This window comes from Arvicola amphibius, chromosome 7, assembly GCF_903992535.2.
Source record: "Arvicola amphibius chromosome 7, mArvAmp1.2, whole genome shotgun sequence".
Lineage (NCBI taxonomy): Eukaryota > Metazoa > Chordata > Mammalia > Rodentia > Cricetidae > Arvicola > Arvicola amphibius.
The window spans coordinates 81,783,212-81,805,220 of record NC_052053.1 but is presented as its reverse complement, the minus strand read 5'-3'; the positions used below and the strand labels follow the sequence as shown (position 1 = coordinate 81,805,220).

At 36.7% G+C, this 22,009-nt stretch overlaps 1 protein-coding gene across 12 annotated transcripts in view; it reads right to left on the bottom strand.

Moving 5' to 3' along the window:
- Window positions 1–22,009, bottom strand: part of Eml5 (EMAP like 5) — a 128,921-nt gene that overhangs the window by 79,751 nt on the left and 27,161 nt on the right. For 10 of the 12 annotated variants that reach the window (XR_005286162.1, XM_038336077.1, XM_038336081.2 and 7 more), the window contains exons 5-11: window positions 15,630–15,815; window positions 13,768–13,903; window positions 12,135–12,336; window positions 8,909–9,046; window positions 4,293–4,549; window positions 2,031–2,243; window positions 250–417 (exon numbers count right to left, since the gene is read on the bottom strand). Coding sequence is in view for 11 of the 12 variants with exons in the window: in XM_038336077.1 (XP_038192005.1) it covers window positions 250–417; window positions 2,031–2,243; window positions 4,293–4,549; window positions 8,909–9,046; window positions 12,135–12,336; window positions 13,768–13,903; window positions 15,630–15,815 (1,300 nt within the window). In the remaining variant the exon portion in view is untranslated. Of the gene's footprint in view, window positions 1–249; window positions 418–2,030; window positions 2,244–4,292; window positions 4,550–8,908; window positions 9,047–12,134; window positions 12,337–13,767; window positions 13,904–15,629; window positions 15,816–22,009 lie in introns of those variants that run through there. The other 2 variants (XM_038336080.1, XM_038336084.1) reach the window with 2 other exon arrangements.

Genomic DNA, 22,009 nt, shown 5'->3' with positions numbered 1-22,009 from the left:
CCTTTGGTAGCATATACAAAACCTAGGAACCTGTATCTCTGAGATAAAGAATCATTGGTTTTACTAGTAGAACTATTACTTTACTCATTTGATAAATTAAATTTCAACCCAATTACTTCCCATTGTACACTCTGTGACACCTGACTTTAAAGATATAGGCCTATTTTAACTAAAAGTTCTGCTATTAGTAAGCTTTTATGGTAAAATCATTAATTTGGAGCTATGAATGAGGAAGCTATTTAAGCTTACCTTGGGGTGCTATGTGAAGAGCATCTTTTAATTTTCTTTCAGGAATAAACTTCCACTGAAACACAGAGTGATCAGCTCCACCAATAGAAATAACCCATTGATAATCATGTGACCATCTGACATTGGTTACATGAGCTGAATGACCAATATATTTTCTAAACTTGGCCCCTATAACAAAAATATATCTTTAAATTGATAAAGGCCAATACACAAAATACCACTTTATTCAAACTATTACACAACTACTTTATTCAAACTATTACAACATCAAACCATTATCTTAAGTATGACCAGATGGGAAAATGATTTAAAATAATTAGCTAAGTGAACAAATGAATAAACTGAAGGGTGCAAATGTTTCCTTTACTGATTTTACAGTGTATTTTGGTAGGACCCACAAAAACTGCACTAAGTTCCTACTGAAGACACTATGTGCTTTCAACAAAGGACTTGGAGGAATACAGCTGGTTCTGACCTCAAGCCGCCTCTCTGAAGACCAGCTTTCATAATACCAGGAGGTGCTACAAGCACTGGCCAAGTGAGGCAAGCTCACCAGTCCTACCAACTGTGACACCTATGAACTCTAAGAATAAATAAGATAAAAACTTGGGTCTAGTCTCTTCAGCTACATAGTAAATTTGAGGCCAGTCTGGGTTACAGAGACCATCTCTCAGAAAAAAAAGAAAGGAACTGACTGCACATTGAGAAATGATACTTGCAATCCATAAAAATCATAAATCACCTGAACTTACTGGAATATATCAACAATTCAACAAAAGAAGCAACCATATAGCAAAGAGAACTCTGACACAGGAAGCACAGAAACCTCCCCCACAAACATCTGAAAATGAAGCTCAGTCTCATCAGTATAGATTTTAATGAGACTGCAAAATATGACTTACAGTACCTACATCTGCAAACATTAGAAGGACGAATGGTCAGGCCAAGTGCTGAACAGGCTGTGAGCCACAGCAAACTGACATTTTCTTATAAAGTTCAGCATCCATATACTCTATCGTCCAACAGTTTCACACTGTATACACTTCAGAGAAACTTATACATGTTAACAGAAGACTAGAAATAACTCATATGTCAACAAATGGGAAAATAGATGCATAAACTATAACATGCATTTACAACACTATTATATTATGACAGTAAAAAACCCAAAAGTACATGAAACAATATTGATGAATCTTTTTTTTTAAAAAAGCATCGAATAATGTCTGATGTCTTACATGTCCTGTGGTAGAAGATTAGAAACAGGGGCTTCCCTCACTAAAAATACAGCCAGCCTTTATTCACAGACTCGAATTACTTATGTCCTTAGAGCATCTGACATTCACAGGGAGGAACTGGCAGAATGAAGGGACTGCAGGGTCTTGAATTCATCATCAGTGCACATGCACAGTATCAGTACAGCTTGGTTTCTATGAAAACCCAGTCCTTAAGTTGGATTGTTCACTATAGACATGGATCAAGCTACTTCAGCTGCTCTCATAATCACCGTTATGGAGTTGTCTTTAATATAATGTGTAGTAACTATCAACAAATCAGGCGAAAAACCACTACTGCATGTTATAATGAATTCATGGATAATTTTTAGTAAAAATTTCATAACTAAAAAATTGGAAGAGTACAATAATTTTTAAAAAGATAAAATAAAGTCTACACCAATTAATATACCCTCTGAAATATTAATTTGTATCATTTATCTAGACTATGTAAGAACATAACATCTTTTATGAGAGGGTTAATTAAAATATTAAAAAGAAAGATACCTTTTCTTAAGCATGGATATCGAAATAATTTTACAACTCCATAATCATCAGCTGTAACTAAAACCTGGCCAACATAATTTCCATCCACTGAATTTATATCATTGATATCAGAATACTTGGGCCAAATCCCATTGACTTCAAGGCCTGAAACACATGTCCATGAAGCCCAGTGAACACCTTTTATTTCTTCTTTACTTGTGACTTCCTTTCCTCCTAAAAATAAAAGTCTTCATTTAAGAAATTACTTCATTTGATTCTTTTCACTCAAATGTAAATTTTAACACCTTATACCTAAGTTAGAGAAGAATACATGAACAGATAGGTAAGTGTGGGTTAGAAGAAAAAACAAAATTAGAAAAACTTAAATGTTACTAACATCATATCGGTTTAGAGAGTTTGAACGTAATTATCAATTCAGCAGGTTCATCCATATGGAAAAAAGAACTGAATCGTATTAAAATCATGATACAGATTAGTGACAACTGGGTAAGTTGTGAGAAAAAGCAAAAGATGCCTTTTTTGGGGATTGTCAAGGTCTTGGTTCTGAGGAAGCTATGAGGTAGAATGAGATCCTCCTTCTGACAACTGGTGGTCTCTGAGCTCTCCTACATCACTCCTCATCTTCAGGACAACTCTGAACCGACTGCTCACTGTACAGCTGCTGTCCCAGCACAGGAGAAGAAAGTGGGAGCAGAGAAAGAATCTAAGGGGTCTACTAATGGCAAGGGCTTTAATATTTTTTACTAAACATATTCTGTAATATGTTCAATAAAAAACAAAACAAACAGAAGGGATGGGAGGAAGGAAGAGGGAGGAGGAAGAAAAGGTAGAAGGAAGGGGGAGAGAATAGTGGAAGGGAAGGAAGGAGGGGATAGAGGGAGATAGGGAAAGAGAGAAGGAAGGAAAAGAAGAAAGGGGAAAAGCTATGACAAAGTGACAAATCAGGTATTAAAAAGAAACCCAAGATATATAATTGGGAGGGGGGCTGAAAAAGACTAAAAAGGAATGATCAATGGAGGGTGATATATTTGTGTTAGGTAAGAGCTTTAGGACTCACATCATTAATGAAAATCTTGGGTAAAGATGCATTGATTTATTATGCCACCAATCTTATTAAATAAGTTCTTATAAGAGTGACTAATTCACAAAGCACCACATTAAGTAGAGGTGTAGAAGGTCATTTTGAGAGGTTTGGAGTTTTAATTAAGAAGGGTTTACAGTGCTGGTATCCAGGAGCTGGGAGAGGTGCTGTGATGGGGACATGTTCTCCAGGGCACTAAGTCCCAGGTGTGCATGATGAATTCTGAGTGTCCTTTCCGAATGTACAGTGCAGTAACCGTTACTATTCACACTGTATTACTGCATGGTATACTTGAAATCTGCTAACAAAGATCTTGAATGTGTCTACTACACACAGAAATACAATACCTGTATTAGGAGACAGATATGACAATTAGTGTAATTGTGAAAATCATTTTACAATGTCCAATGTATGTACATTTTTTTTTTAAAAAAAAAATCACACTGGGCTGGGCATGGTGTCACACAATTTAATCACTGCACTTTTGAGGCAGAGACAGACGGATCTCAGAATCTGAGACAAGCATGGTCTACATAGTCAGTTCCAGGTTAGCCAGGAAACATAATGAGACCTTATCTCAATTTTTTTTTAAAGAACACATTGGAGGCTAATCAAATAAGGTTTGTTCACAAGAACACATGCTATGCTCAGTTCTAAGTTATATGTATGTGAGCTGTGAATAATCCACAGAGATTTCTGAATTTATATAAGATAAAAATAGGAAAGTCACAACACACTGATAAGCTAGCTATCACTTTTCAATGAAGTGATGGGATTTATTGAAGGTTATCAATGAGATTACTGATGTACAAAGAGCACTTTGTATTAACTGTTTTAGTTACATACTTTTTGTGAACACATGAATTGGGATATTTGTAGGCTAAAATAGAGTGAAGCAAAATTTGTATGTCAACAATACAAAGAATTAAAGGATAGAAACTTTTAAAAAGATCACATTGGAAATTTTAAATGTATATAGTTTTGAGTCACTTACAACTCAATATTCTGATGGGAAAGAATTCTAAAGATATTTGTCTTGTAGAAAAGACCATAAAGCCTGAAGTAGCTCAGATTACTCTGCCTATAATCAAATATAATTTACAATTTACTCTTAATGAAAATGTAAATACCACAGACATTAAAAGTCAAGGAACTATATGTAGTGTGCTGGAAAAGGTCACCTGGCATCCTATACAGAAGCCGTTTTCCACTGCCATCATTTGTCTGTAAATATCTACTATCTGAAGACCAGTCCAGATGAGTGATGAAGCTAAGTGAACCAACACATTCACCAACTTTTTTGTAACGCTGAGCAACGCCATAGATGTCAACTGAGCTGTCATTGCAGCCAACAGCAAGATAAGTGCCATCTGGAGAGTATTTCAGCTCATGGATTGCCTCTTTCCTGTCTTTAATATGTACAACTTCAGTCATATCTCTGTGAAAAAGAAAAAGATCATATGAGAAAAAGTCACAAGAGAATTGTAAAATGTCCCCCAAATACTGAGGCTCCATCATATATTTACAAACTGGGACATACATGTAAGTAAGGAGTAAGTTAAGTAGTATCTGCTTGGGAATAATTATTTTGCTGACAAGAAATAAATAGGAAAAAATTGGATGATGTAGTATGTGATGATAGAGCACTTGCCCAGCAGGAAGTCCTGGACTTGACCCCCAGCACTGAAAAAAAAGTAGAAGAGAAAAAAATGCTAAATTTCAGTATATAAATAACCTTATTTTTAAGTACTCTACAGCGCTACTGTATTTCTGGATTCAGATAATAAAATATTTAGTCAAACTTTTTAATGATAAAAGTTCCTTGTAAATACTGAATTTATAGAATATTCTTAAACACCATAATTTTCAAACACATTTTTGTAATGAGCCAAATGTATAAACTGACATTTGGGAAATAAGGAAAGCATGAAAGAATGTATCACTTGAGCAATATATTTGAATAAATATCTTTATATAACTGCCTTGGTTGTTTTTATTCATTTTTCCCCACTAGTGAATTTTATTTCAAATGTTCCCTTTTCTTAAGAGTTTCATTATGTAGTCCAGGCTTGTAGACAGACTGCTCGTTCATTTCCCAGCCACCCAGACCCTAATAATAACATAAAACTATATTAATTACAATATTGTTTGGCCAATAGCTTAGTCATATTTCTAGCTAACTCTTACATCTTAAATTAACCCATTTTTATTAATCTGTGTATCGCCATGAGATTGTGACCTACCAGTAAGGTTCTGGCTGGTAGTTGGCGTCTTTCTGCTTCAGCAGCTACATGGCATCTTTCTTGATTATTCCTACTCTTTCTCTCCATATCTCTGTTCAGATTTTCCACCTGGCTTTACTCTACTAAGCCACTGACTGAAAAAGCTTCTTTAATAATCAATGGTAATAAAACATATTCATAGCATACAGAGGGGAATCCCATATGACAGGCTGGCCTCAAACTTCAATCCTTCTCAGCTTCCTAAGCACTTAAAATACAAGTAGACACCACCATGCTCTGCTTAGTTTATTATTTTAAAAATAGACCACAATTCAGTCATTTCCCCTAGGATGCCTTAAAAGGAATCTCCAAAATAGCACAGACATTGGTAACAGTCATAAAAGCGATGGACACTTAAGTTTAACACAAATGAGTTTTCAAACTTCTAGAACTGGAAGTAGTCGGGAGGACAGAAACATGGGGAATGTGGGCAAGAGGAAGGAAGGATCACTGCTTCTTGGCAGTAACCATCTCTCCATATAAATTCTGTATTCGGGGAGGAGGAGGGGAGGAGATGGAAATTTTTAAATATAAAAAAATAAACCATGAGAAAAAAAATTCTGTATTCGTTATTTGAAATGCTTCAGGTTGGCAATTTCAGAAGCAGAAGCATGTTTCTTCATTCTTAAAGTTTTTAAATGAAGGTCAGAGCAAACATTCAAATTCTTTTAATAGCACTGAACACTTAGGTTGCTTTAGTACAAGGGATTCAAAACTAAACTGACCTTTCATGAAAGATGGACATAAAATAACTATGATAATGTACAGCAATTGCTCAAGAGAAATATGTTAAACTGTAAGAAATACTGAAAGGCAGACTAAGACTAGATTGAAAGCAGGAAGGAGCCACAGCAAGGTACATCTGACTTGAGCATAAGACACGAGGCACTAGCTAAGTCTAAAAGAGGAGAAACGATTCTTCAGGAACAAAATGCAGCAACACAGAAAAAATAAAGTGTGTGGTCTATTTGAAGAAAGGTGCACAATACGATGTGGAAACAGAAACTACTAGGAAGAGCAGAAAACAACGAAGCTAAAGATAAACTAATAAAATACAGTACAACCAAATAAAGAAAAGCAGACAAATTTTACAGGGTGAAATTTTAGGAACTACAGACACAAGCATTCATCAGCAAGCCCAGGTTCATCCCCACAACCTGGTCTAGAAAGAGGAACAAAATGACATCATGTAAGCAAGTTTATCTTGCCAACATCAAGGAGTCAAGTATGTTCCCAGCACAGGGTCTCGTTGAAAGCTCTATATAACTCCATAGGCTTTGTCTATTTGTAGCATGCTGGGAAACTATGTAGGAAATGCTGATTAAGGTTAACCTGATCAATACGGCAGTTATAAATCAAGATGACTACAGCATGTCAAACTGAAACCATGTAGAAAGATGAAAAGTTTTAGAGACGATAGTAATGACACAATAACGTAGATGTATTTAATGCCACCGGACATCTACAGGAACTGAAAGCAAATATGACATTAAATAAAAACAATTTTAAGAAAAAAAACAATACATCCCACTGTAAAAGATTTACTTTTATTTTTCTTACTGGGAATCAAACCCAGAGTCTTATACTTGCTGATCAAGCACTCTACTATTTAACTACAGCCTATTTATTTATTTATTTAGAGTCACAGAGTTAAGTAGGCTAGCCTTGAACTCAGGCTTTCAACTCACAATCCTTCTGCCTCAATCTACTGAACAGTTAAAATTACAGCTAAGATTACAAGTCCGCACCATCTGGCTCAGCTGTGAAGAAGTTTTGAATAGGTGAAAAAAGAAAAGAAAAAAAAAAAACCCAGAGTGAGGTACAGAAAACAGATCAGAGAGATGGACCCTCACACCATGTCAAGGATTAGAAACTTCATCCTAAGGAGCAGAAAGCCTTTGGAGAGAGGATGGATGCAAACTAATGTGGCTTAAAAGAAATCTCTAAAACCAAGCTGGAAGTGAGTTGGAAACTTCTTCCCTGCTGTGGCTTCCACTGTGCCAGGAGTACTATGCAGGTTGCTGTAGGAGAAAAGGCATCAGTGACCTTACCTAATCACTCACAGATAGAGGGACACATAGGGCCCTATCTAAATTACTCGCTATAGACATGTATGCTAGGAGAGCGGCTTCTTCAGTTATGTAGCCACTATGGTCCCGTCAGGCTCCAATAGAGTTCCAAACCCATGGTCACACCATGGCTAGTTACTCTGGGTGGTCAGAAAACAAAGGAAAAAGAATGAGTGTGAGAAAAAGATGTATAGGGAAGAAGAAGGATTGATAGTGGAGGTAGAAAGCTAACACAGGGCAAGGAATGAGAGTAATCAGAATGCATTATATGTGTATGAAATTGTCAAGATACAGAAGGACTCTCTATCACAGCAGCAGGGAATGGTTTGAGGTGGTAAAGAGAGCAGTCAGGAGGGCTGTTCCACCGATCCCGTGAGGAGATGGCAAAACCTACACAGAGTATAACAGTAGAACTGCACGGAAGGTAGTGAACTAGACAGCTTCTGTGGAAGCAACTCTTAAACAAGAAAGGCAAAGTTAAAAAATGAATTAAAAATTTCTAGGTAGAGGATTACTGAGCTGGAGGAGAAAGATTTCATAAACACTGATTTGTGAACATGCTATGGCTCTACAGTACTGTTTTTAATGACTACAAAAGACAGAAACTCAATGTAATTCAACATAAATAGACACAGCTTTAACAAATTCTGTTTGTTTGTTTGTTTGTTTGGGACAGGGTCTACCTATACAGCCTTGGCTGGCTGGAACTCAGTAGGTAGGCCAGGCTGGCTTCAAACTCACAGCAATTCACCAGCCTCTGCTTCCTGGTGCTGGGATTAACGGTATATGTCACTATGCCCAGCCTTTTAATAAATTCCCTAAGCATTTCTAGTTAGACAAATGAGAGGATACAGGCATTTTTCAAAGCATAAAGATATAAAAAGCAAACAAAACCCTACTCCATCATTTCTCATAGCCTTGAGGATATTTAACAACAAAGGATCATAACTGAAAATAATACTACCAAGAGCAAATCAGGGCTCAAATTTGTAGTTTACACTGCAGCTACCGCTGCACTAAGCATTCTTTCTAAAACTAACATATTTCTTTTCCATGTATATATCTGTGAACCTGTTTGAGGTTATCTGTACTACATGAGTGCAGGAGCCTGCAGAAGCCAGGAGACTGAGTCAGATTTCCTAGAACTTGGGGTTACAAATAGTTGTGAGCCACCAAGTGGGTTCTGGGCAGTTCCTCTGTAAGAACAGAAGCTCTCTTAAACACTGAGCCATCTCTCCAACACATTTGCTAAGCATTCTTAATGTCCCCAGATAAAACTTCTTGAGTTTAATTTTCCAACAAAAAGTATGTTCATTTAATGAGGTATGTTCATTTATTTGGCACACATATAAAAGAAGAGGGTATCCAAGCAGGTAAGAGCAATGAGTACTCTACATTCTAACAAAACAGTAAATTACTGTTTCTGCTTCTACTTTAATAGCATACCTCACTCTAAGGACAGTGAATGACCCATCCTTCATTCCAAGAGCAAGATGGATTCCATCTACATTGACAGCAGCGCATCGAATCGGTTCTTCCATATTACATCTTGCTATTAAAGCATGATCTACAAGGCTCCAAATCCTATACAATTTAATTCAAAAATAAAAATAGTTAATGTATACTGTAAAAATGATAATCTATATAAGAACATTAAAGTTAAAATAATCCAGTTTAAAGTAAGACATTATTCTAGTGATATTTTGTTTGTACTCTAAAAAATAAAGCTTGCCTGAAGATCAGAGTAGCTAAGCCATTAGTTAACCATAGAGGTCAGGCAGAGGTGGCATACTTCTTTAATCTCAGCATTCAGGAGACAAAGGCAGCTGGGTCTCTGTGAGTTCAAGGACATCCTGGGCTACACTAGATTGATCCAGTCTCAAGAAGAAATAGAGCTCACAACTTTGATCCCAGCCCTAGGAAGGTGGAGACAGGAGTGATAAGACTGGTTGAAGAGAAGTGGATAAGGTGGGAGGAGACAGAAGCTCAAATGCAGTTTAAGGACTCAATCTGAGCGTGCAGTCTGAGGTTTTGTAAAGAGAGCAGCAGTCTGAGGATTTGTAGGGACAGGATCACCCTTTGGTCTGAGTACTGGTAGAGGTAAGAACTAGTGGCTGGCTGCTTTTTCTTCTCTGAACCTTCAGTTTTCACCCCCCTAATATTTCACTCTGGGTTTTTATTACTAAGACCAATTAGAATTAGTGCGAGACATTTTTCTCTATGAAAACAGCAATGTTATTTATGATTAAAATGAAAAAGACTATCAAGAATTTTTTGTTTTTAAAATAATATAGCAGGGATGGTGAGATGGCTCCAAAGGTAAAAGCACCATAATTCCCAGAACCCACTGGAAGGAGAGAACCAGCTTCCAAAAGCTGTCCTGACCTCCTTGTGTGCATGGCATTCATGAGCCCACACTCACACTCTGACATACAGAGGCAATAATGAGCTATTGTAAAAATACAAAGACATACTGACATCACATGATTCAATTGTTAACCTTAGATTGATTAGTAATCTCTATGTTAATCAAAAGAGAGCTATCTATTTCCTTAAATTCAATATGTAAGACTGGGCATGGTATTACAAACCTTTAATCTCAGCACTGGTGAAGCAGAGACAGGCAGATCTCTGTGAGCTGGAGGCCAGCCTGGTCTACAGAGTGAGTTCCAGGTCAGCCAGGGCTACACAGTGAAACCTTGCTTCACACACACACACACAAAAGGATGTATGTTGTCTTTTAGATGGAGCACTTAAAATATTCAAATAAGATAACTAGACTTCACATCAAAACTTGATACTTGTGGACTTGAGACCTGGTAAGTGACTCAGCAGTCAGAAGAATGTAGTGTTCTTTCAGAGGACCTGAGTTAAGGTTCTAGCACCCACATAGGTATCTTGAAACACCTGTAACTCCAGCTCCAAGGGATCCAATACCCTCTTCTCACCTCCATGGGCACTCAGTACACATGCAGCATACACAAGCATACACACACTTACAAATAAAAAATAAAATAATAGAAAAATAAATGGCCACCATGTTAACACAGTGATGAAACTTAGGGACTGTAGCTGAAATATGTACAGGAATATTTAGAACGTTCAGCTACATATGTTATACTAAAAAAGCTGTAATTTAACAAATAAGCATCTACTCCAAGAGGTTAGATAAAAGATCAGCAAAGAAAAATATATTTTTACAATTTTTCATAGGCATATTTTTTTAAAAATCACTGTTTTATAGGAAAATAATTTCTGTAAACTAGTTATAGTCTTTCATATCCAAGATATTTGCTAATTCCTTTAAACTTAATTTATGTATGTGTTTGAGCATAAGCACACAGGTACCAAAAGACAGCTCCAGATACAGGTGGTTGTGAGCTGTCCAATATGGCTACTGGAAACCAAACTCTTGGCCCAATGAAATAGCAGCAAGCACTCTTAACCACTGGGGTATCTTTGCAGGTCCACTAATTTGTGGTGATATTTTATTTGTACTACAACAAATAAAACTTTCCTGAAAATCAGAGTGTGGAGCTAGCTACTAGTTAGCCATAGAGGCCAGGCATTGGTGGCTCACACCTTTAATCCCAGCACTTGGGAAGCAGATGAGTCTCTGTGAGTTCAAGGCCACCCTGAACTACACTAGATTGACCTCAAAGAAAAAGAAAAAGGCAGTGGTGGCTTACACCTTTAATCCCAGTACTTGGGAGTCACACACCTTTAATCCCAGCATTAGGGAGGTAAAGACAGGAAGGGATATAATTAGGGAGAGAGCAAGGAATATAAGGCAGGAGAATACAGGAGCTCACCACATTCAGTGTGAGGATTCGTGGAGATAGGATCTTGCCCCCTTCAATCTGAGGACTAGGCAAAGGTAAAAAGTCTCTCTAGTGGTTGGCCCTTTACTTCTCTGGTCTTTCAGCATTTACTCCAACATCTGACTCTGGGTTTTTATTATTAAGACCAATTAGAGTTTGCAATACACTAATTCCCTTTAAATTCCATGAATTTATTTCCATTTTCTTTGGATTTTTTCCTACAGATAGAGTCATCTGTATAAAAATAGTTTCTTTCTACTGACTCTCCTTTATTCCCTCCCCTCTCTTGCTCTCACACCCCTTGCCCCAATCATCTCTATTTGGCCGTTCTACACTGGTGAATCACTATCTTTCCTGACCACAAAGTTTCATTGCTGCAACATTAAGTGCTTTGTTTACTGAAGATTTCTTGTTCTGTATCAGAAGTGTCAGTAAACAGATCCTCTGGGACAAACCAGGAGGCTGGATGTTTTTATAGACTGAAAACTAAAAATGAATTTTATAAATTTTAATTGTTAAAAATCATAAAAGAATAAAATTTTGAAACGAGAAAATGCACAAAGGTCAGATTTCATGTCTATAAATAAAGTTTCATAAGAACACAGACACACTCATTTGTTTACACATTGCCTACACTTACATACCATCACAGAGGTAGATCTTAGAACAAATTTTACACGTATTTATTTGTGTATATGCATCTGCATGCCTGAGCACCATGGCAGGTCAGAGGCATGCATAATCCATTTAAGGTGTATGACCACAAACATGTTCTTAGTTGGTAAGATACTAGTTCTTACAGTCTGAATTTGAAATTGCTTAGTCCCTTACCTAAGAAATGATTTACTTACCTGACTGAACGATCATCACTTCCAGTCACGGCCAAAGGTTTAGTAGGATGAACAGCAAGTGCCCAAAGTTCACCTTCACAATGCCCTTGCATAAGTAGGAAAGGTTTATTTCTTTCATGCACAACAATTTCAAAAATTTCACTGTCCTGTGTTCCAACTAAAATGTGGTCACCTCGCCAACAAACACTCCTCACAGACAAACCTGTAAAAAGCACATTTAATACCAATATTGTAAATGTCAGTGCTACAGTAATAAAATGCAGTTAAAGCCGGGCGGTGGTGGCGCACGCCTTTAATCCCAGCACTCGGGAGGCAGAGGCAGGCGGATCTCTGTGAGTTCGAGGCCAGCCTGGTCTACCAGAGCTAGTTCCAGGACAGGCTCTAAAAAAAGCTGCAGAGAAACCCTGTCTCGAAAAACCAAAAAAGAAATGCAGTTAAATTGGAAATTAATTTTTATATCCTTTATATCTTGATTATAAGACAGAGCATGAAAGTCTGGGTGTACACTCCCATTGTCTTCAATTGTTTGTATTCTTTTCCTTATGAAACAATAGATTTCTTTTTTGTATGCCTAATTTCTAACCACCTTTAGATACACTTTTTCCTTCTCCTTGCTACACAATTCCGAGAGTCAGATTGTGTTTGTATTTAAGCTCTCACAAGCACTCACAATGCTTAAGTGCTCAGGACCTGCCTTTAGAGAAGTGCATTGTATGTTTTATAAGAATCTGACTTCTCACTGTATTTCATTTCTTAAATCTGCTTATCAACATATTTAAATAAAGAAAATATTCACTTTTATTTTATCTGCATTGTCCACAGTTACTGTTCGGCCCTTATGAAAAACATTATTTTTTATACAATATTGCCAATATAATGATACCATATATCTTATAGTATCTTCAGAATAAAAGAAAAGGAATGACATTATTTTCTAAGCTTCAGAATAATGCTCATCTAAACTAATAAAAATAGAGTAACGGCTAACATCTAAAAGCTTACTATGTACTGAAGAATCTAAATAATTAATGTGAATTAATTCATTCAATACTAGGAGATATTCATAGTGGCTTTAATTTACAGGTGAGGCTAAACAATTAGACTGGAGTTATATACATCTCTCCAGTGGCACCAATATTATTTAAATAATGTTTTAAGTAAATATTATCTAAATGTGTTACTTCCAATCTTAGTCTTATAATTCAATGAAATAGTAGTAACTAATATGTTACACTGAGAATTTATTCTATTATGCCTATTTTTAAGTCCCCCTAATTGCTGAAAAAGTAAATTCTCTGAATAAAGAAAATTGACTTAAATCATCAATAACAAAAGTTTACCAATTCCCAATATATTTCAGTTGCATAATTATTTGGCAAATAGTTCTATTTGGCATTGTAACAGTAAAATATTTTTCAAAATTCACAGGTAAAAAAGTAAATGACTATCAGATGTCTCTGTTGGTCTCATTACAACAGGCATTAGACACACAAAAGAACCTTTGTCATGATAGTGAGCACAGCTATCAACAAAAGTCCTCCAAGAGAAATGTATAGAAGACGTGTGTACACCAAAAGACAACCATTGGTGCACTCACAATTTTCTTAGCATAATGCATTCATTTTATTATTACCTTTGTATCCCTGGTCTGTTTCCCTGAGATCAATCACAGTAATTGGTTTAAAAGTTAAATCCCAAAGACGAATACAGCCATCTCTGCCACCAGTAGCAAAGCCTTCTTCACAAGCATTCATACTAAAAATTCCCGCCTAGGTGAAGGTAGAAATCAATTTAGCAACATAAACTTCTTAAGAATATCTACTAGGCTGGGTAGTGGTGACTCACACCTTTAATCTCAGCACTTGGGAGGTAGAGGCAGGTGAATCTCTGAGCTCAAGGCCAGCCTAGTCTACAGAGCAAGTTCCAGGACAGCCAGGGCTACACAGAGAAATCCTGCCTCAGGGTGGGGAAGGAGGAAATCTACTAAATAAATAAAGGCAAAAAAAAAATCACTCAGCAATATTTTATTATGAAACATAAATAAATAAACATACCAATAACATATCAAAAATATAATCCATTATTAGAAAGTCAATATAGAATTGAGGCAGTATTTAATAATATGTATATAACAAAAGAAAATTAAATATTATACTGTATATAAAATTAATTCTAAAAACTCTCTAAGTGTAATAAATGTTTACAAATCATAGTACTCATGTGACTGCATTATAAGACCGTTTCATACATGATAAAAAAAACTATAAACCATAAAGGAAAAACCTTTTACTTTTCTGCGCATGTATATGCAGTACTAGGTTTGAACCCAGGACTCCACAATGCTAGATGAGCATTCTATTTCTGAGCTACATCCATGGCCCCTACCTGTAATGTATATATTGAAAAACTACATATCTCTAATATATGAATGAACAAAAATCCTAATACAACCAACTAAACAAGAGTAAAAGTCAAAAGAATAATAAAAAATGAAGTTAACATTTTTCTTCCAGAAGATAAGCAAAAATTTTCAACACTTCATACTCTACACTGAAAAATATGAAGAGAAAAAACTAGTGTTTTTACATGCTAGAGATTATAATATGAATTACCACACCTTTAATTTAAAAAACTGTTATTTTTATTTCCAGATACTTTGCTTACAGCAAGAAATTCATACATGGTTCTTTGGCACGTCAGTACTTTCCAGTTGACAATCTTACCATGTTCATGTTAACCAACCCCCTTCACTGTTTGAGGAGGGAAGATTCAACTGCTAAACAGTCTGAATTAAAACTATACAAAAATTGTTAACAATACTTTTTTTCTAATTTAATTAAATGAAAATCTCATGAATTAAAAAAAAAATCCCAAGGACTAGAGAGATGGCTCTTTAATTAAAATCACTGGCTTCTCTTCCACATGAGCTGGGTTCAATTCCTAGCAGCCACATGGAAGCTCACACTGGTGTGTAACTCCAGTGCAGGAGATCCTACGCCTTCTCCTGGCCTCCAAAGGTACACATACATGGTACACAGATATACATACAAGCAAAACACCACATGCACAAAGTAAATAAATAACAATTTAATCTATTAAAATATTAAATCCCTTCTTCCCTGGATTAATGAGTCTATGGTTTTGGTTTTGGGTAATTTCCTATATGTTCCAAACTGCCTACTGGTTAAGATGGCCTTAACACTAGCTTTATTTTACTAAAGCTAATCCTGAAACTCTATGGCTAAAGTCAACAAACTTTACTCACCACTCCTCTGACACTGTTACAGTAATGGTAACAAGATGATAATTAAACTACATTAATAAATATGTATGAGTCTAATTGCATGGTTCTTCAATGAAATCTTAAAACAAATTGTTAGAAGAGCATTTTTCAAGAAACTGAACAGACTAACAATAGGCTATATTAGATAGCTTGTTTTAAGAAAGGTAAGTGGTAAACATCTAAAAGTATTTCAAATATTCAAATATACTTACAGTATGGGCTCCTTGTATTGTTCGTGTAAGATTGATTCCTTTCCAAACATATATATCTCCATTGAGTGCACCAGAGTATGTTAATTCATCCCGAGCACAGGCTAGGCACAGTATTGTCTGCAGGTCACCTGTTTTACCAAAAACTCCTCGTTTGGGGGTCAGAGCATTTCCACACAAACTCCAGAACTAAAATGTATACAGTATAAGCATATTATCAAATAATGCTTATAAAACCAAGTAAAGTATTTTCAATAATTCGATGCTATACTATGGCAGCAGACTAGAAATTACCTAAAATAGTTGTCTTATGATAAAATAACATTCAATGTTTATATCCTCATCCTTGTGTTGCCACAAGCTGTTATAGCAGATTAGTCACTAGTTTCAATCTTTATCTGTAAGAGTAAGGAATTTGAGCTAACATTTCCCTTAAAGCTATATTTAAGTGGGGAGGGGATGGAAGTGATGGGTAAGGGAATAGGTGGAGGAAGATTAACTAACTTGAAGGAGGTAAAAAGCCATATGGAAACCTACTACTTTATACACTTTCTCTCTCTCTCTCTCTCTCTCTCTCTCTCTCTCTCTCTCTCTCTCTCTCTCTCTCTCTCTCTCTCTCTCTCTCTCTCTCTCTGTGTGTGTGTTTTCATACAAAAGTATTAAACCGGAGTTACCCTACACAGGGAATAATGTTCTCCCAGAAGCTATAAGATGCCAAATAAAAAGAGCAGGCCAAGAATAGTTGTTCTAATATGTTCTAGATACTCAAAACCAATTTAGGCTACTCCCACCACTTCTGGTTGCCCACTCGAACTTGACAGTAAGACCATATTGCTGAAGATAAAACACACTTTGGACACATAGAAATCAGATTAACACTAACCAGAAATTTTCCTCCCTGCTTGCCACCTTTCATGGCATCAGGAAATGTTACATAACTCGCTTGGAGGAAAAAGTCATCAAACAGTCTTACCCTGCTGTGAACCCATAATTTTAATAATGACCATTCGTCATTCCTTGAGTGCAATAGTGTCATGGATGTTATTGAGTTAACCAACCACTGAGTGAGAGGAGTTCCAGTGCTGGGGAGAAATCTGGGAGAAATTAGGGAGAGGAGCACAAGTGGATATGATCAAGATACACTGTATAAATCTATGATTTCTCAAAGAATTAATACAAAGGATCTTATATTTCAAACACTGTTTTTTTAAAAAATCTAATGTAATTTGGGTTAAAAAGTTGGGAGTGAGTTAGGAATGAAAGTGAAGACAATTGGGAATATAGTTCAGCTGAAGGTAGTTTGCCCAGTGTCTGTGCAAGGCCCTGGTTCCAATCTCAAGTGCCAGAAGGGTAGGGAGAACATTATGTTGAATCTGATACAAACAGTTAAGATGGGGGAGAGGGCTGAAAAAAAAGAATGTATGTCATTTTCATGGATAGTCTCAAGCTGAATAACAGCTCTGTTTATAAAGCTTAAAAATAAGATACCCATTAGAAACAACCGATTTAGCCTTGGGAGAGGACAGATTCGAGCATGAGTCGTCACAGCCAGCCTTATTATTATTCAGTGTTCAATAAATTTTTATAGTTTGCACAGAGAAAAAATATGAATGTGGTAAGGCAGAGATCTACACATTAAATTGTTCTAAATAAAGAAACTGGATCCCTAGAATATTATTTTATAAAAGAGTAAACTACCATTTAATATATTTTAATATTGCATCTTTAAATTTTAAACTCTGAAGCATCACAGAACTAAAATTTATGATACTTAACCATTCATGTAGCTAATGAGTACTTGAATGTGTGAAATTTTATGACTTCTACCTAAAAGCACCATCCATAATTTATATTCACAAAATATAAATTATGTGGTCTTGCCCTTTCCCCCAGTCCCAATTTGATTCTATTATTTTCTTCCAGCTCAGTGACTGTCAATCTTGGCTTCACATTAGAATCACCTGGGGAGAGTTACAATTCCTGAACACCCACTGAGATGAAATAAAATACAATCTTTGAGGAAGAAAGTCTAGGCTTCCAAATGCTTTTGAGACTCAGCAGGAGCTAATCCCTCTGTTCTAGAATCCCGATCAGTACTGTCAAATAGAAACTCAATGAAAACGGAAATTTCTCCCTCTCTTCTTACGTGTGTGTGTGTGTGTGTGTGTGTGTGTGTGTGTGTGTGTGTGTGTATGGATAAATATATGTGTTTATAATGTGTGTGTATATAATATATATAATATGTCATGTATGTGACATATATATGATTTCATACAGTGAACCCCAGAAATATATGGTTCTTGAGTATTTGAAATGTGGCTAATGACTGAAGAAATGAATTTTAAATTTCATTTCATTTGAGCTTATACTTAAATTCCTCTATGTCTTAGTGTCTACTTTACTAGGCAGTACAATTTTAGATCATCTTTGGGATTTAAGTTTCCTCGCATGTACTGCTGGCACTAAAATACCACTTTACTACTCATTGTCGCTACCAAAGGAAAAGAAATGTAATTCGTAATATAGTTTAGTCTCAGAAGATTAGCTCTTAAACTAAAACTAAAAAAGTTTTAGCTTTAGGGGATTCTGGAAATGGAAAATCTAGGTAAACAAAGACTCAACACCAACATAATACAAGAGATGGAAGAGAGAATTTCAGGCATTGAAAATATGATAGAAGAAATATATACAATGGTCAAAGAAAATGTTATATCCAGAAAATTCCTGACACAAAACACCCAGGAAATTTCCAAATTTTCACTATAATGGAAAGATTACCCATGCTCAAGGATCAGCAGTAGGATTAGCAAGGTAAAAGTGACCATCCTACCAAAAGCAATCTACAGACTGAACTCAATCCCCATCAAAATTCCAACACAATTCTTTACAGACCTGGAATAAACAATATTCAACGTCATATGGAAAAACAAACAAACAAACAAAAAACAGTATAGCTAAAACAGTCCTGTATGATAAATGAACTTCTGAAGGTATTATCATCCTTGATTTCAAGCTCTATCAACTACAGAGTTATAGTAATAAAACCTGCATGGTGTTGGCATAAAAACAGATTGGTTGATAAATAGAATTGAAGGTGCAGACATAAATCCACACGTTTATGAGCACCTGACTTTTGTTTTTTTTAAAAAAAGAAGTGATAAATATACAATGGAAAAATGAAAGTATCTTCAACAAATGGTGCTGGTCTAACTAGATGTCAACAAGTAGAAGAATGCCAATGGATCCATATCTATTACCCTGCACAAAACTCCGTCCAAGTAAATCAAAGACCTTAACATAAAACCAGGTACACTAAACCTGGCAGAAGAGAAAGCAGGGAATAGTCTTAAGAGCATTGGCACAGGAGACAGCTTTCTGAACAGAACATCAATACTGCAGACACTCAGATGAACAATTAATAAATGGGACATCAAGAAACTGAAAAGCTTCTGCAAGGCAAAGGACACCATCAATAGGACAAAACAGCATCCTATAGAATAGGAAAAGATTTTCACCAACTCCACATCTGACAGAGGGCTAATATCTAAAGTATTTAAGAACTCAAGAAACTAGACATAAACAAACAAAATAATCTACTTTAAAAATGGGGTACAGATCTAAACAGAATTCTCAACAAAGGAATTTCAAAAAGCTGAGAAACACTTAAGGAAAAGTTCAATATCGTTAGCAATCAGCAAAATGCAAATCAAAACGACTCTGAGATTCTATCTTACACCTGTAAGAATGGTTAAGGGCAAAAACTCAAGCTCTTGCTGGAGAAGATATAGAGCAAGGGGAACACTCCTCTATTGCTGGTGGGAATAGAAACTTATACAGCCACTTTGGAAATCAATATGGTGGTTTCTCAGAAAACTGGGAATCAATCTACCTCAAGACCCAGCTATACCACTCAAGGGCACATACCCAAAGGATACACTATCATACCACAAGGACACTTGTTCAACTATGTTCATAGTGGCTTTATTCATAATAGCCAGAAACTGGAAACAACCTAGATATCTAACACCCAAAGAATGGATTTAAAAAATGTGGTACCTAGCCGGGCGGTGGTGGCGCACGCCTTTAATCCCAGCACTCGGGAGGCAGAGGCAGGCGGATCTCTGAGTTCGAGGCCAGCCTGGTCTACAAGAGCTAGTTCCAGGACAGGCTCTAGAAACTACAGGGAAACCCTGTCTCGAAAAACCAAAAAAAAAAAAAAATGTGGTACCTGATAATAGCTTATGCTGGAGAAGATGTGGGGTAAGGGGGATACTCCTCCATTGCTTGTAGTAGTACAGACTTGTACAGTTACTTTGGAAATCAATATGGAGATTATTTTTTGGAAAATTAGGAAACAATCTACCTCAAGACCCAGCAATACCACTTTTGGGTATATATCCAAAGGATGCTCAATCATACCACAAGGACATGTGCTCAACTATGTTTATGGCAGCATTATTATTCATAATAGCCAGAGCTCAGAAGCAACCGAGATGCTCCTCAACTGAAGAATGAATAAAAAAAATGTAGTACATCTACACAATGGAGTAATGGAATTTAGCAGAAAATAATGACATATTGAAATTTGCATATAAATGGATGGATCTAGACAAAAACCATACTGAGTGAGGTAACTCAGACCTAGAAAGACAAATATATGTACTCACTCATAGTGGCTTTTAGACATAATGCAAAGAAAAACCAGTCTACAGTCTACAACCCCAGAGAACTTAGATAACAAAAAGGACCCTAAGAAAGACGTAAATGCATCTATACAGGAAGGAGAAAAAGACAAGGTCTCCTGAGTAAATTGGGAGCATGGGAGAAAGGGAGAAGGTAAAAGGGGACAGGGGAGGAAGGGAGGGTAGCAGAGAAAAATGTATAGGTCAATAAAAACAAAAAAAGAAAATGTGGTACATTTACACAATTGGAGTATTACTCATCTTTTAAAAACAATGACATCATGAAATTTGAAGAACCAGAATAAAATCATTCAGAGTGAGGTAACCCACACCCAGAAAGACAAATATGCTATGTACTCACTTATAAGGGAATATTAGCTGTAAAGGATGATCATGTTACAGTCCATAGACCCAGAAAGGCTAAGTAATAAGGAAGGTTCAAGGAAGGGGCATGTTGATCTCCCTAGAAAGGGGAAATAGAATAGATTTTGCAGGCTGATGGGGGCAAGTGGACATGGGAACAGGAGGGATCAGGTCAGGGGAAGCATGAAGGAAGAGAGTACTGGGAGAGATGATGGGAACTGGGGGCATATTAGGGGTAAGGTAAAAACCTAGTGCAGTAGAAACTCCCTGGAATCTAGGATGATGACTCCTAGTAATGGAGGATACAGATCCTGAACCAGCCATCTTCTGTAACCAAGCAAGGCCTCCAGTGGAGGGACAGGGACATTAGCCAGTCACAACATCTTCAACCTACAATTTGTCCTGCTTGTAATATGTTCTGGGGTAAAGGTAGTGCCAAGCTTGTGAGAGGGGCCAACCAACGACTGTTCCAACTTGAGACCTACACCACGAGAGGAAGCCCACACCTGACACTGCCTGGAGGGCCACAAACCAAAGGCTGGATAGCCTAGAGACCTAAGACAAAACCAAACAAGACTGGCACACACACACAAAGGTCAATGAAATGATTTCTAATGATATCCCGCTATACTCGTAGACTGGAGTCTACCATAATCACGATCAGAGAAGCCTCATCCAAAATCTAGTGGGAGTCAATGCAGAGACCCATGGCCGAACATTAGGCGGAGCTTGGACAATGCTGAGAAAGAGGTAGAAGGATTGTAGGAGCCAGAGGGGTCAAGGACATCAAAAGAACACAGCCCACAGAATCAACTAACGAGGGATTATAGGGGCTCATAGAGACTGGAGGGACAATCAGAAAACCTATATGGGTCTGACCTAGGCCTTCTGCATATACATTATGGTTGTGTAGCTTGGTGTTCTTGTGGGACTCCTAACAGTGAGAATGGAGGCTGTTTCTGACTTTTCTGCCTGATTTAAGGCCCCTCTCCTCCGATTGGGTTGCCCCATCCAATCTTAATATGAGGGTATGTGCCTAGTCTTATTGTAACTTGTTATGCGATGTTTGGTGGATATCCCTAGGGGGCCTGCTCTTTCCTGAAGGGAAATGGAGGAGGAGTGGATCTGGAGGAGAGTGGAGGTAGGGGGAGGGATTGAGAGGAGAGGAAAGAGGGAAAACTGTAGATGGGATTTATGAGAGAATAAATAAGTATTTTTAAAGTTTTAGCTTTATTTACAATATAATCATCAGTCAGATCTCTTTATTATTACTTTGCCAACTACTTATTATTTAATATAGCATATATTGTATATGACATATATATCTAATAAGTTTGT